General features: G+C 37.1%; 1 protein-coding gene across 1 annotated transcript in view; it reads right to left on the bottom strand.

The window, feature by feature from the left end:
* The window catches only part of spon1a (spondin 1a), a 79,627-nt gene that overhangs the window by 40,749 nt on the left and 22,232 nt on the right, over positions 1–16,646 (bottom strand). The window contains exon 6 of the mRNA XM_041993206.1: positions 13,354–13,502. Within this exon, the coding sequence (XP_041849140.1) occupies positions 13,354–13,502 (149 nt within the window). The remainder of the gene's footprint in view (positions 1–13,353; positions 13,503–16,646) is intronic.

The following is a 16,646-nucleotide window of genomic DNA, read 5'->3' on the forward strand; positions in this document are numbered from 1 at the left end:
TTTGAATGTATGTTTGATAAAATTATGCAAAGATTAAGCTGTTTAATGTTACTGTATGCAACATTATTTGTTCTACCTAACCTTTCTACCTCTTTTTATTTGTTAAACTTTGTTTTAAGTTTAATAAAGTTTTTTGTGTTATTATTATTATTATTAAATTCATCAAATTTGTTGTCATTTTTTATGTAAAGTGAGGAAGCAAAAGCGGTATTGGCTCCAAATATCGATTTAAATAAATCGGCTAAAACAAAAATTATTAGTGGCTTTAAAAAAAATCCATACTGATCGATCCCTAGTGGGTACTATTAAATGTTCCCCTGTATTTACAACACAGCAAACAGGGACTAAACGTAGTCCCAGGGAGATACTGAAGCCAAGAAGGATTTCCATATTTCCATTGTTTTCACTGCTTTAAAGCCACGTCTATGTTTGCAAGTTTCTTTGTTGTGCCAGAATGGCATATTGCCTTCCAAGGCAGCTGAATTTGTGAGATCACAACCATGAGAGAGTCAATTTCACCACATTCCAACCTGTGTTTTTGGCTGGGCAGATTTTAAAGTAGTTATGCAAGAGCAGATGATAGCATTGATGTTGATAGTATCTAATACTGTCAGAGCTGGAGATAATTTCTTAAAAAAAAAAAAGGAAGGACCAACACTGAAGGCTTTTCTTGGTGGATTTGTAGAGAGAGAAAGAGAGAGAGAGAACGTAGATCTGTTTTCTACTTATTTATCAACATATGCGGTCATGTGTGAGTCATGTGTCTCCTTCGCTGTCAATCAATGTCTTTCTCCTTTAACTGTTGACCCATACCTGCAAAGACAGACTTTAGCTCCCAAATCTCCCAAATGACATGGAGATTGCAGTAAATAGGGGGCCTCAGAGTTGTGGTTTCATTTACATACGGACAACAAAACAGGTCCTGCCACTAGTGAAAACAGATCTATCGAGTTTACCTCATGAATAAAAGATCCTACAGATTTATTATGAAGCCTTTTTGCATTTAGTTGGCCATGATCTTCTGAAGATAAGGAAAAAAAGTAAGAAATGCCTTATTTCCACAGTGCAGAGTTTAAGGACAATAAACCTTTTTTGATGTGAAATATCTTTCTAAGCTGTGATCCACTGTGACCCACAACATATCAGTTTGACTGACCAGTAAAAAAAACACTTAAGGCAAGCATTTTCTCATTTAATTTGCAACTGGCTAAACTAAGTTTTAACAGTATTGATGTAAAACAAATTAAGACTATATCGCTAAATGATTCCATACCGATTAATACAGCTATTTATGGTTGAATAAATATGTGAGTAGCATTTGGAAAGCATTTGGTTTCATACATATTTTTCTTTGGCCTTGTTCACCCTACTACTTATTACGTGGTCAGAAAAAAAAGACTTTTCCTAAATCTGTTTTCCAACCGTTCCCTACATATTTGTGTGCTTTGTTCTGTAGCTACCAGCTGCAGCAGTGTGGGCACTGAGCGTAAGAGTAATCACAAACAACACATTCAGACTGCGATGCATCAAATGTGAACTCTAAAGAGACATGCACAAATGAACAAACTCAAAAGTATGTAGGCATATTAAAAGATAAACATGGAACACCACCAGAGCAGGATACATAGCCTTGATTAATAACTAATAAGATGGGGAAACATTTACCCTGGAGAATACATATGCATTGCTAAAACATTCTAATGTTTAGCATAAATTTTAATTCTAATTTCCTTCAGCTGTGTCATCTCACACTCACAGGACCTGGCAAATACTCAGTGAAAAGTTCTGGAACATCCAAGTAAGATAAACAAAATCTTTGGTAGCTGTGATGTCCTAACCCCAGGGACTGGCAGAGTGTGCAGTCTTTCTTCCAATGCATGCTTCCACTCGCTTATTCCATTCAGAACTGTATACATTGGGATGGCTTTATCAAAGCTGCCTCTGGCCAAGATGTCTAAGATTCCAGAATAATCTGAATTTTATCCTTGCGGCTGTGTATGTGGCCCTGAAATCTAAGCCTGCCAGCTGTACGAAGGACTGCTCAACATTTGAGACACATACACATGCACACATACATTTAACAAGGAGACACCACATTATTATAAAGCATTCCCTCACTACACAATAAAACTCGTTCAGAATGAACACTTCACAAATGAGGGGTACATAAAACAGATCTGCATTATTTGCCTCCAAGTCATACATATTAACATTAAAAACTTTTCATTTGCATGTCAACAGTTTGATTGCATTGTGAATAACTAAAGGAAAATACAGAACCTGCTCACAAAACTATATGAATATTCACAAGCACATACAACTATACAAAAAGCTTGCATACAGGCTTACCCTTCCCCACTGCTTTTCAAAATGTGCTTGCCTCTGGCTGTTCTGTTCGATTTAAGCAATCATAATAACAGTTGCAAGAGCCAAGACAGGCATTAAGGCTTTTGAGAGCTTTGTTTTCCCAAACAGGAATATCTCTGCTGGGCTCAAAAAGCTGATTTGACAGGCCAAGAAAAAACTGCCAGCTGAAATTGAAGAATTATTCCTTCTTAAACTTGATTTTTTGTTTTTCTTCATAGAAAGTCAAGTAAAAGACAAACAACAAAACCACCAGCAAACACAAGAGAAGTGTGGCAAGAAAGATGTGGCCGACAGGGTATATGATGTTGAGTTAAGAATTCCTGCATGCTCTCTTAGCCACTGCAGTTTGGCATGGTCCATCGTGGCTTGGCAAGGTTGAATACAGAGCTGGGGTCAAGACTGTACCCCTTGGGAGTCCCCTTTTTAGCAAACTGCTGTCCCATCGTGGCAAAACTGACCTGGGGCAGCAGTGTGCGTGCAGAAAAAAGAAACCTAATTAATAGTGTTCTGAGAAATGAAATCACGGACATTAACAGAAACGGTGACAGAAAAAAAAAAAAAAAAAACATCCTGCAGCTTACATGGGAAATATCATGCTAACATCATGTGTATCCAGCTGTTATGTCCAGAGGGTCGCATGAGGCTGCATTTTAAAGAAAGTTACCTTGAGGATTTATTATTATGACATAGTTTTAGATACCCCGGAGGTGCACCATTTACCACTTCAGTCAAACAAAACATCATCTTTTTAAAATATGGATACCCAAAAAGTAAAACCACATTAACGTGCTGTTTTGCACATAAAAATAATACATTTTGAGGTTATTCAAGATAATCCATGTTGCCATTTTGGTCTGTATTAAATTGCTAAATCCACATTAAAATCGAGAAAAATTCCCCAGGCAAAATTTTGTACATGGCCTCCTTAAAGAGGGTTTAATGGGTGATTTTCCCCACTCCGTGCTTCATTATAGTATAACATGGCTGAAAAAGGATTAAGCTCAGAGGCGCACAAGAGTAAAAATCTGTGCCACTGTGAATCCAAACAGGATTTAAACCCCCTGCCAAAATGAAACTTGACCCCTTTTAACAACCCACTTCCCTTACAATAGAGACTCCAGTGCACTGCAAAGAACTGCATCACATAATAGTTTTAAGTTACTGTTAAACTGCAATGTAAGTTAACTGTAAATGGAATCAGTTAAAAAGCAACAGTACATCACTGTAATTTATAAGAAAAAAATAGTTTTTCAAGTCATACAGTGTCTCTCTCTGACACCATGAATGTAGTATGTTCCTGGATTAATGGCAATTCCTCTTGTCACATGGACTATTTAGTTACAGTTTGTCATCAAAAAGTAAAAAAATAAAAAATAAAGAAATAGAAATACCATGATGCTGGATATATTCCTCAGAGATTGTTTGCCATATTGATATGATGGCATGACATGCTTGCTGCAGATTTGTTTGCTGCACATCCATGATGCAAATCTCCTGTTCCCCCACATCACAAAGATGCTCTATTGGAATACTTAAAATGAACTTTCTTTGTTTTTACACATTAGGTAGCATGCAATCTTCAGGTCTTCAGTCTGTATAGTAAATAAGTATATTATGTTAGTAAAAAAAACAAAAACAAACAAAAAAAAACAGGTCAACAGCTGTAGTTATGATGGCTTTTTTTATAGTAAACATTTTCTTGTACTGTCTTATAAAATAAATAAATTTTTTCTTGTCGTATGCTGTTTTGTATTACAATAAGCTTTTTAATATACTAATTTCAACATTAAACAGAAGTTCAGTGAGAAGAATAAATACTGTGCTAAAACACACTCACTCCCACACACACACACATACACACACACACACACACACACACACACACAAACACACAATCACATATTCCCTTCTTTAAATATGGTGAAACTGTGTTGAAATGTGGTATATGTACTGTTAACTGTGTAAGGAGCTCTGTTGTTATGCTTTTCTTATACAGTACACCTTTGGAAGGTAATAGTTGTGAGTAGTTGAGGGTTGACTCATAGAACATTATAGGTGGTGTCCACATTCAAGCATAGGATTTCAGAGTGTGTTGCACCAACTTATGGTTACAGACTAGTATACTGAGAAACAGCTGGCTTGGTATGAGGATTTTATCTGTACATGAAAGGCAATATCAATGTACATAAAGACAAAGTAAATACAATGACAAGTTAAATTTAATCTGTCCATCCATAACCTCACCCTTCTTTATCTGTCTTCCTTCATATGAGGGGCATTGATATCCTTGTGGTTACAGAGGTGGGCTTTTGTCTGGAGAATCTGGGTTCAGGTCCCTGGGCTAGGCCCTGAACCCCCCAACTGCTCCCTGGGCGCTGGAATGTCGCCTGGCAACCCACTGCTCCTAGCAACTAGGATGGGTTAAATGCAGAAGAATTTCCCAGCTGGGATTAATAAAGTAGAATAAATTAAAAATAAATTAAATATCACCATCTTAGCCTACTCTCTCAGATCCTCATCCTCCATCTAACTCACAGCTTTGGAATTCTCTGTCATCAGACATCCAAAACAGTCAAACTCCTCTGATATTCAAATCCAGACTCAAAACGCACCGTTTAAGCTTGACAATGAATTACAGTAATGTTCATTATTTTATTGTATGTTTATTCTATTTATTAATGTTTCCCTTTATTGTTGTTGTTGTAAAGTGTTCTTGAGGCTTTTGAAAGGCACTTACTAACAAAATCTATTTTTTTTTAAATATTATTAATATTATTATCAAAAAGTTGAGGGCTAAAAAAAAAAAGTGCCAAATTGATGGACCTTCACCGTGGCAGAGCGGCTGAGGCCGACCAGCAGGACGTGAAAGATGAGGAGGGACAGGAGAAGGAGATGTAAAAGGATGAGGAGAATATATGGAAGAAAGTGGAACAGGAACCAAAAAAAAAAAAAAAAAAAAAAAACAGTGCCTGGTACAGGTGCAGTGCAGGACTGGGTTGGCAATAAGCTTCTACATAGGATTACATTAAGATGTCACGTGTTGTTGCTCCAACTCCACTCAGAAACAAAAAGACTATCCACTCCTGCAGTTCTGCTGTCAGTGGGTTTCTGAATTTGATAGGTCCATTGGTTTTCTTTCCAGTGACAATGAGTTATTGCTCATCTTTGTGATTATTTATGTTCATGCAGATATAGCAGTGCAGAATGCACAGGAAAAGGCAAGGTCCAGCACAGGAAGAACTGAGCCAGGTGAAGATGAAGCTAGATGACCAGTATACTGCTCAAACGTTTACTGACTCAGGACAGTCAGTACAACTCAGTCGAAGTCAGTAGTCAGTAGAAGTTGAAATCTGTTTGTAAATATTTGCTTTAATTTAGTTAAGCTGCTTGGTTTATTTTATTTTCTTGCTCATATCATTAAATGTGCCCACACATACTTGTGCTTTACTGTTATATGTTATGATTTTATACTACCAATGCAATTATTTGTGTCAAATTATGGTTCCACTTGCATCCTTTGTGCCATCAGATAAAATGCCTTTCCAAACCAAGCTCCGGGGCTGAATTAAAACCCCATCCACTTTCACATACCAAGAGGTACCCAAAGTGCTGCATAAATAAAATATTAATGCAAAATTAAACATCAAACAACAATAAAATAAACAATAAAAGACAAAAGATATTGTAAAGCCTGTCCTAATGATCATGCTCTCTGGAGTTAAAAGCCAATGTAAAAAGACGAGTTTTTAAAAGAGATTTAAATTCATTCAAGATTCTGACAGACCTTACAGAAAGAGGGAGACCATACCAAAGTTTTGGGGCTGCATTTGTTCTCCTGATCTCAGAGCTCAGTGATAGTGCAGAAGCTCAGACAGATAGGGAGGTGCCAGACCATTTAAACATTTAAAAGTCAAAAGTAAAGTTTTAAAAGAAATTCTAAAAGAGAGGAGACACTGGTCATTCCCAGAATAAAGGAAGTTGCAGTAGTCCAGTCTAGAGAAGATAAAAGCGTGAATGACTCTTTCTAGGGAATTACATGGAAGATAAGGCTTGACTTTACCAATAAGCATCAAATGATAAAAAAAAAAATGCCTGTCAAATTTGAGGTTAAAATCAAAAACAACCCCAAGACTTTTAATAAACGGGAAGGTAAATGTGTCCAGAGAGCCAACAGCACTGTTGCATTTTGCCAGCAGGTCAGTTTTCCCAACAACAATGACCTGTGTTTTATTTCCATTTATTCATCTCCATCCATGTTTTAATGTCTCACAAGCATTTCTGAAGGTTCTCTATGCGTCGATCTTTAGCATTTTTTAAAGGCAAATAAACCTGGATGTCGTCTGCATAACAATGAAATGACACATTATGTTTCTTTTTAAAAATGGACCCCAGAGGAAATAAATAAGGTGTAAATAAAATGAGGCCTAAAATGGAACCTTGAGGTACCCAAGAATTAAGTGAGGCCTCTGAGCAAGGGGACTGCTCAAGATGTACAGAAAAACTCATATTTCTTAAATAGGACTCGGACCATTAAATACTGTGCCATTCACACCAAAAAACTGTTGCAAATTTAGTAATAAAATATCATGATCCACCATATCAAAAGCAGCAGTAAGATCAAGAAGAATTATAACAGCAAAAGTCTCAACAGTTAAAAGCAAATGATTGCAAACCCTGACAAGGGCCATTTCAGTGCTGTGACTTAAAACCAGATGATCTTATAATTGAACATAAAACACTTTCTCTAAAATCTTAGAAAGAAAAGGCAGCTTCAAAATTGGCCCAAAGATTGAGAGAACATTAGGATACAAGTTAGTCTTTTTAAGAAGACAACATGTTTAAAGTCTGCTGGAACACGACACAGGAGAAGAGAGGCATTAATAAAACTATCTAGGGACCTACATGACAAAATACTTCCTTCAAGAGTCTAGGAGGAATAGTGTCACCTGGATAGTATGAACCCCTCAGATGTTGAACTATTTCAGAAATCTGAGTTAATCACAGGTTCAAAATGGTTCAACAGAAGACACAGGGTTTCAAAGAATTACAAAGAATTTGAGGCTTGCTAATATTTTCAGACACAAAGAGATAAACTGGGCCTTGGCATTTTTTACAGCAGCCTGATATTCAATTCAAGTATTTCTTAACGTTGCCAAAGAAACTTGAAGCCTGTCTTTCTTCCATTTTCTCTTGGCGCACCGACTAATGCATCTAATCACATGAGTGTGTTCGTTTGACCACGGCTCTGTAGCTGATTTACAATATGTAGTCCTGGCAGGGGAAAGAGCATCTAAGATATCCAACACACAAAATTAAAGTCCTAATGAAATTGGAACAACGAAATGTATGACAAGATTGTGGATTTAGAGAGCCATGGGCGGAGAAACAACACACGATTATACAGGAAAGAAGGTAAATCAGTACTCGATTTTGTGTCAGAGCTGTTAGGAACATACATCAAGTTACAGGACGGATTTCAACTTCAAAGACAGCGGGCACACAGAGCGCTAAACCCTAAATCTGCGTTGACATCATCTCCAAGATCTATAATAGTGACCTTTTTGCAGTTTCAAATCAAAGATCTGATGCTCAGAAAGTTATGGCAATTGAAGATAGAGATCGATGTTAAGCATTTGTATTTTGATAATGACTATGCATCGGACATAATGGAAAAGCGTAAGGCATACGCCCCAATAAAAGCCATACTGAAGGAAAAAGGCATTAAATTCCAGACACCATATATGAAAATGAAAGTATTCTGGACTACAAATTTACGACAATGCGGATGAGGCGGCGCCAGACCTGAAGAGGAGAAGATTCAAACTGACTTTGACGAAGAGAGCAGATCAGCAGAAAAGAACGGAGGAGAGACTGGATGAGATAATTCCGTGGAGACGAGTAGGAGACACCGTGCGACATTGTGATAAGGAGAAGCTCACAAACAGGTTTAACAGGTTGTTTAGATAACAAGCAGATTTATATGGATAGTACATGAATAGGTTCATACTCATAATATGATTAACATGTGAAGAACACCGACTAAAACCTCACTAAATGTTGGACATTATTAGTATGGGAGAAAGGAGGAGCTGCCATCAACAGGTGAGCCTGGTCCACTGCTGCTCCAGGAACAAGTGCAAGTAGATTGAAGATTTACTTTAGACAACCTCCAATACCACCTCTCTTTCCCCGTCTCCATTAACGTTTACTCCGTGAACATCCGAAGGGTGTGCATCGCAGGTAAGCCGGAATGTCGATGAAGAACGGTGGTAAGTTTGAGACTCTGCCATTAGAAGTCCATTTCAAAACTGATTACTGATAATGTCCAATGTGTAAGGGGGATTGACGATCATAAACCAAAGAGCTGACGCGTCACGCCAGCTAAAAAACTGCAAAAAAAAAAAAAAAAAAAAAAAAAAGCCACAGACGGGGAGCCACACATGCTGGCATCATATTGCATCCAATATCCTGTAGCACACTCGCTCTCACCTGCAGCATTTTTATATTAATTCCATGCAACATAAAAAGAGGTGGATGCTATTGATGTTTCACATGTGTTTGCTTGCTGCTTGGACTGGAAGATACTCTCATCTTCAATCCAACAGTCAAGGAAAATAATTTGTTGGTCAAGGCATTAATGAAGGGGGCTGAATGATGAAGGGGGATTAAATCATCAGTTCTGAATGACATCAAGAGGAGCATTTTGATGTCCACTGTTTGATGACAGACTGGAACTAGAAATGACATAAGACTTTTTAATTAAACAGAGGAGAACACACAGGACAAATACAAGTGTCAGTGCAATTCTTTGTATGAAAGCTGAAACACACACAACCACATACTCATTCAGTCAGAGTCAAGGACCCAAATGAACCATCATATCTATTAAATTCTTCCCACGCTCCAAACAGCAGGTGTCACACTTATAAATGACGCACATTACTGTGTCTGTTTTGACAACAGTTAAACTGAACAGAACTGAAAGGGACGTTGAAGGAAAAAAAAAACAAAAACGTAACTGCTGTATTTATAATACATGTTGTTCTGCTACTTAGCTCCTGTGCTATTTTTAGTTTTGACTGTAATATAATTCAAGTCCAAACCGGTGTAACAGTGAGATAAATTCAGCATTCAACATCTTACACTTAGATAAGAATCAAAGGGTATCCCAGGAGACATTTTCCATAAAGCAGTGGTTTAAAAAAAATAAAAAAATAAAAAATCTTGAAAATATAAATAGAATCACAATTGTGTTGAGGTACACATCATATCATTAATCTGTAACATCGCTCTCCAGCTCAAGCCTGAGTGGTGTTTTCACCTCTCTGTGGCACAGCTGTGGAGCTCACAATGACAGAGGAGTATGCATCTGCACCATGCGGTAATGAAAAACACCCCATGCTGTTAGAGGAAATAGGAGATTTCATAATCTCCTGTTTCTGTCTGAGGCCTTGGCATTGGTCGCTGGTCCACGGAGAGAGTCTCATTAAACTTCTCATTAGTGACACACTGAGCTTCTGTAATGACTGAATGCATATATAAATCACCTCAAACATGAAGGGAGGGATAACAGCAATGAACCCAGACTGCATCCCGGGGCTGCCGAGCCCTCTGATAAGAGCATTTATATTGACAAATGGAACAATATCTGTTTATAGTATGGGAAGTGGCCCGTGAAGAAAAAAAAAGTGGGGTCTCCCTTCATTTTCAGTACCACGCCTGCAGTAGACAAACTATATATATATATATATATATATATATCTTTTTGTATAAATTATTGCAACTCAACTCCAGGGCATGTGTTCTGAGGCAGAAACAGTCACACTTATAAATTCAGGCTGTTTCAGTATGACGAGTGGCGTAGTGCCATTGGGACCTGTATAAGGTGAAAGAAACAAAATTTGTGAAGCTGACAAATGAACCTGAAAGACACCTAAGACATCAAAATTATTTTTATTATTGGACAATCACATGGAAATAGCTACAGTGAGCAAGCCAAGCATCAAGTTCCTATGGGATGGGCATTAAATTTAGTCGGCCCTGTATGACATATCTTTTTTTCTTCTTAATCTTAAAAGTGTTTTTTTCTATTCAGAAAATTGCAATACTAAACAAATAACTTTCAGAACTGCTATGCATCTTAATGGAAAAAAAAATCTAAAAATGTATAGAGTCCAAGAGGACACCACATGTAAATTTTTCTCACCTCACATCTGACGAACAGTCACAGCGAGAGATTGTAAAGCACACTCAGGTCATAGCTCTGAAAGGGTGACAAACTCAGATACAAAATAAAGACATCACACTCTGAATTGACATAAGCAGGAATAAAAAGGCTCTGGATGCATGTCTATGCGTGTGTGCATGTTTGCACAGTCTGCACGCCCGCTTGGCTCTGCAAATGAAACTTTGTATGAACACTCTGATCAGTGCACCCTGCCGCTGGAGTAAAGTTCTGCTATGAATATCAATTTTGCATTTATCGCTGGCTGCTCCCCCCTGACGCCTTACCTGACACAAAAGCGAATCACTTTTCTGTTTGTGTCAGCGTTTACCAAGTAGCGCTGCATGGCTCAAAGGAGGGAGACTCCTTCAGCCAGCCTCCTTACCTCAAGGACATAGACTGTGTTTTATGAGTTGTGGAAAATTGGATAATCATGTGAGATAGTTGTTTAAGAAAACAAAACATTTTTCACATTACAGTTTTCAAAGACAAACTGAATATAAACAAAAGAGAACCCATTTGTTTTATTTAGCTAAATTACATATGTACAGTACTACAATAGTGTATAGTAATGTCCACCACTACACACTAAAAACACTGTGATATGTACTGTAGCAGTAGCAAAGCCCCAATCAGTCATGCCGATGATAAATCTTTCAGCCTAAGTGTAAAAAACATTACAGTCTGTTTTTTTTTTGTTTGTTTGTTTGTTGTTTTTCTTTTTCAGCTAGTAAATGTTATCCGATTGGAAATTACTTATAATTAAATAAGAGGCAAACATGATAAGATATGCTTTACAGACAGATCATAGTAATCAAACTGTTCTCAAAAAATTCCCAACAAACTTCCTTCATGCCTCTGGAATTTGAGTTAAGGACCCACTCATATTTTGCCATAATCTAACAATCATTAATTTAGTTAATGATCTCGGTGTTCTGTTATTAATATTTAAACTTATTGGCTGAATGCTTCAGCTCTTTACATTGTTGGAAGTTTTACTGGTGCACAAGGCCAAGCTTTACTTATTTATTATTTTTATTTATTTATTATTTATTAGTTTTTTCACTTCGACAAAGTTGCCATGGCCACTAGTTTGGAAAGAAAAAACAAAAGCATAAAATAAAATAAAATAAAATAGTACATTCACATTGTGAAGATGGGGTCTTCATTTTTAGTTATTCTTTTATTTGCCATATGAAAAATATATCCTGGTACTGAGAAGTTAAATGTTTTTAAATGGTTAGTTTGAGGATAACAGGTCTTAAACCAACACGTTGGAAGCAGTCAACTGCAGTCTATAGGGGGACTTTCAACCTCATAAATGTGATGGGGAAAATGAAAAAGACAAGTGGTCCAAAATACCAGTGGAGGCTGGTTTTTACATCTTACATTAATGCCTTACATCATTTGTCACTTGTGTTATTTCCAGCCAAAATAAATATATTAATTAAATAAATTTCCTGATTAATTAAAAAATTGTAATATGTGTTAAAAATGTTGTGCTGAACAGGAAATGTCATTATGTTAGCCATGAGTAGCACCGGAGAAAGCTGATTATCCATCAGTTTTTCCAGACAGTAAATACCAGCATGCAGCTTCTCAGCACCAAACCAGCCGGGGTTTATATTGATTGCCTGTGTAATCATCACCTTGTATTCATGTATCAGCCATTTCCACTTTACTATGGAGCAATTATCGTTGACAACCACAGCTTGAGACAAGGCACATTTGGTCATAACGCAATTGCAGTCATTTGGGAAAAATACTTAATTTTTCCAGTTAAAAGTATTTGCTGATATGAAAGAGGCTACGCAGTGCAGACTCAAACATCTCTTTTCATGCACAATTATCAACTTAGTTGTAGAAAAGAACGTTTTATGTTTCTGGCATATCTGATGTGTAAGTAAACAGACTTCTGGAGTTTGGAGTTTCTGACAATAAAATGTCTTTTCAGTGTTTTTGTTGCCCTGATCAATCAAATCGAATGCAATTCCCCCCTGACCTCAAAGCTTTAAGGTAACTTGTCTAATGAACCAGGCTGAGAGGTGAGAATAGAGCCAAAAGAGAGAGTGGTGTAATAGCAGTGGGAAGATAGCAATGACATGGAGACCCCATTGCTCACGCTACACTCTCATTATCTGCTGTGACTCCAGGTCTTCAATATTAGCCAACAAAAAGCACTCTGCAGGACCATCTGCTCTGCCAGCACGGGTTATTTTAAGACTGAGAGAGACAGCCACAGAGAAGAAGGACGGAAGAAAGATATACCATGCTATTTGTGGAAATAATAAAAAGAAGAGACGCCAAGGATGGAGGAAGAACATGATAAGTGGAGAGCTAAAACTGAATAAAAATATATCTAACTTATGTATAAGTAAAGTGAAAGCTATAATAGATATTTCAGTTAAAAGCAAAAATAAGAAAATTTCCTTTGGGAAATTGGTTGTTATGGATATGTCTAAGTACATGTACAGGCAAGCCAATAATAACACTGGTGGTTCAAAGCACTTAAATATTTAGACGAGAGAGTGAAAGCAATTCATCAGACACTGAAACATCCCCTGAGGCCTTCATGGAGGTATAAAAGTCATCTTTTGACAGTTTTTTGTGAAGGCAGACCAATACCTCAAAGAAAGGTGACTATTTGTACCAATTCAGTCAAGAATTCAAGAAATACTTGCAACATCTAAAAATCTGTCCATTTTCAGTTTTTTGAACACACAAATAACATGTCAGTAATCTCCTGGCGATGGCAATATTACCTTCTGTCTGATCTCCTCTTCCATTTTGACTGGGGAGCCCAGCTCAGCCACCTGTTTAACACCTTCACTGGCAAAGCCACCATATTCCCACAGCACATAATTCTTTGAGTGGGAGGCACCAATAATGGCTGACCAGTGATTGGCACGACCTGCGAAGCCAGACAATAAAATACCTCATTAGCTGGACATTTCAACATTTTTGCTTACACAATCTTGGCATCAATCTGTTACGGATCACGTTTTTGACATTCAAGAGGGAAATCACTCTGGAGATATAAATTATGGTCCAATGGTTTGTTGATTGAAAGAACAAACAATTCTTCTTGGGCAAAATATTTATTGCTAAATGGTGATTTTTTTGGGTGTGTATCCTATACCTGCAGCATACAGAGTACTGTATGTAACAGTAATGGCATCTATAACGAGCATCTGAGGTAACAGTGGAAGCTGAAGCCCTGCAGCATCCTCTACTCTGGGACTTAATAGGGCATGGAGTACAGCTGTTTCTACAGGATTTATAGACACCCTTTATATCTTTACAGGTCATTTTTGCAGTCTGCTCACAGTCTCACATTGGGCAAGAGGTGCCCCCAAACCCTCAATTTCAAGTCTTGGTGGTCTCACATTCTTTTATCATGCTCTCTGCTCTTATATTATTCTAAGATTTTATGTGCCAGAACTGGAATGATGTCTAGTTACATCAACTTGAAAGTATAAAGTAGATTTTACAGCCCTGACCAACATGTAATGTACAACAGGTTTGAGACCAGAATCCTGGTCCCCAGTTTGAACACAAAAAATCCAAGAGCTTTATCATTTGACCTAACACCATAATACCACCTCAAATCCAGGTAAGAGTAACTCATTTATGGTAGCTCTATATATCGCATACTCAGCAGTTTTGTGAGTCATCATTTCTGGCTTCTACTGGTTCTCAGTGTGAGTCTAAATAAAGATCAATAAAGATTAAACTCTCTGACAATCTCTAATCATAAATTGTGAAAATATAAGTAGTTCCTTAAAGCAGCCTTTCTCAAACTGGGGGTCCCAAGATAATTTCAGGGGGTCACCACATCTTTGTGAATGAATATAAATGTATGAAATAAATGTGATGCTTTTATTAGTGCTGTCATATTTAAGGCGTTAATGCAAAGACAATTAGTGGAATTAACATGTTAATTTTTAGATGCATTCATGCATAAACAAAGTTATTCTTTTGCACGTAGGTGCTTGTTACAGTGGAGAACCAAATCCACCAAAAAACTATTTATCCTCCTTACTTATGTAGATTCAAATAGTTTTTAGCCTTGCATTTTTAAAAGGTGGCTGCAGGATGACTCATCTGATATATTATGCAATTAACCACTTAGTCATTGATCCACACTCCTTACCAGTGGTGGTAATGCACCAAATCGTTGCATGCCCACCATCAGAAAACAACAAGAAGAAGTTGTTTCATATACGTAATGGCTGATTGTGACAAAAGCAAGATTGTGAAATCTGAAAAACCTGTCGACCTTTTAGACAAAAGTTTGAGAATTGCAAAGATGAAACCATCATGACAGGTGACGAGACAAAAATGTAGGAGGTTTATTATTAGTATTTGGATGTGGGTCTGACTTTCACTGTACTGGGAATAGATGTCTTAGACCTGTGCCTACAGTGATGAAGATCTAAGTAAAAGGTCAAGAAGAAAGTTGTGAAGCTGATGTAGTCAGAGGTAAACTGTTCAGCACCATCTCACTGCAAAAACTCTACTTTCGATCAAGTGGAGTAATCTGATATTTAGGTAGAAAACTATTTTCTCTAGCTTTTAGTGTAATTGTATTACATAATTCTATCTAAGCAAGATCATTTGACTAAAGACTTCCTTAATACTGATTATCTTTTTTAATGTGGGATGTTCCAAAGGTCTTACCTAGATGAAAAATAAATGTCCAATAAAGACAGTTGAATTTTCAGACATTAGCAAATAAAATTCACTTATTGCACTTGCAGCCAAATGTTCTTGTATTAAGCACAAGTGTGTTTAAATCTAGAAATTTTGGTCTTAAAATTGAAGCATTTTAACCAGTCAAGGCAGATGGCGGCCTTTCATGAGCCTGGTTCTGCTGGAGGTTTTCCTTCATAATAAAAGGGAGTTTTGTTCTTTGTTTATATGAACACAGTTATAAATTGTACTAATGTGGATTTGTTTAAAGTGGATTATAAGTGGACTAGACTGAATTGGACTGTTTCTGTAAACACGCTTTGGGATGATTTTACTCTGAATTTCCCTTAAACAATTTCGCTCTTGTCCATAAATAATAAAAGTTTGTAGAATGAAAACAGTTGTGTGGTGAATAGATTTCCCCAGTACCTTATAGGTGACAGTGAACATTTTAAGGAATGAGTAAATGGTTAACTGCTTATGTAGATTTTTCTGCTTTAAAACAACACCAAGATGACAGTGTTTCACCATGCTGCACTAAAACAATACAAATCTTTTACTAAGTGTCTAAATCTAAACAAAAGCAATGGCAAACATGTTTGTTCTAGTAAATGCCCAGTCACATGAAATAATTAATATATTTAGTAAAGGTAAAGATGGCTTAACTAACAAAAATAAATAAATGAGATTTGTTGTTTTGACAGAACTATACATTATAGATGTAGCTCTTGATTTTTAACTTTAGTGTATTGTCTGTCTTGCATAGGGAAAAAATTCAGCATGATCCTTTTTTGCGACTTAATCAAAAATCATTTGACAGAGAATGTTCCCGGTCTGCATATCGTCCCTGTGTCCAGGCATGCTGCCATGCTTGGGCTGAATAGCCACGCACTGTTGCATGAATTAAAATGGGACAATGGGGAGAAAGAAAATAGAACTGTCAAGGTTATCATGTCAGCAGTAAAAAAAAAAAAAAAAAGGCCTGTTGGCCCGTTTTATGGGGAAATTTGGTTTCAGAATATGTGTCACCACAGCGGTTCTTCTGCATTTTGAAGGACACGTGTTAAAAATAGATGAATAATGTGATACAAAATGCAGATCTTACAGAACAAAACAAAGAAAAACGAAGTTTTGGTACCATTTTAAAGGGACATTGTGTAACATTTTCTGTTGTTTACTGGCCAAAATCAATGTCTACAAGTATATACACCATGTGTAATGATTGGTGCGGTGACCTCCACCAATGACTTTTAGATTTGTTCATACATATGACAGGTAAGCCGGTAGGGCAGCGCCATGACGGTCTACCATCTTGAAACTACAGCTGCCGGGAAGGGTCAAATAGCACCAACATTGTTCCTAC

The sequence above is a fragment of the Melanotaenia boesemani genome, chromosome 1 (genome assembly GCF_017639745.1).
Source record: "Melanotaenia boesemani isolate fMelBoe1 chromosome 1, fMelBoe1.pri, whole genome shotgun sequence".
Classification (NCBI taxonomy): domain Eukaryota; kingdom Metazoa; phylum Chordata; class Actinopteri; order Atheriniformes; family Melanotaeniidae; genus Melanotaenia; species Melanotaenia boesemani.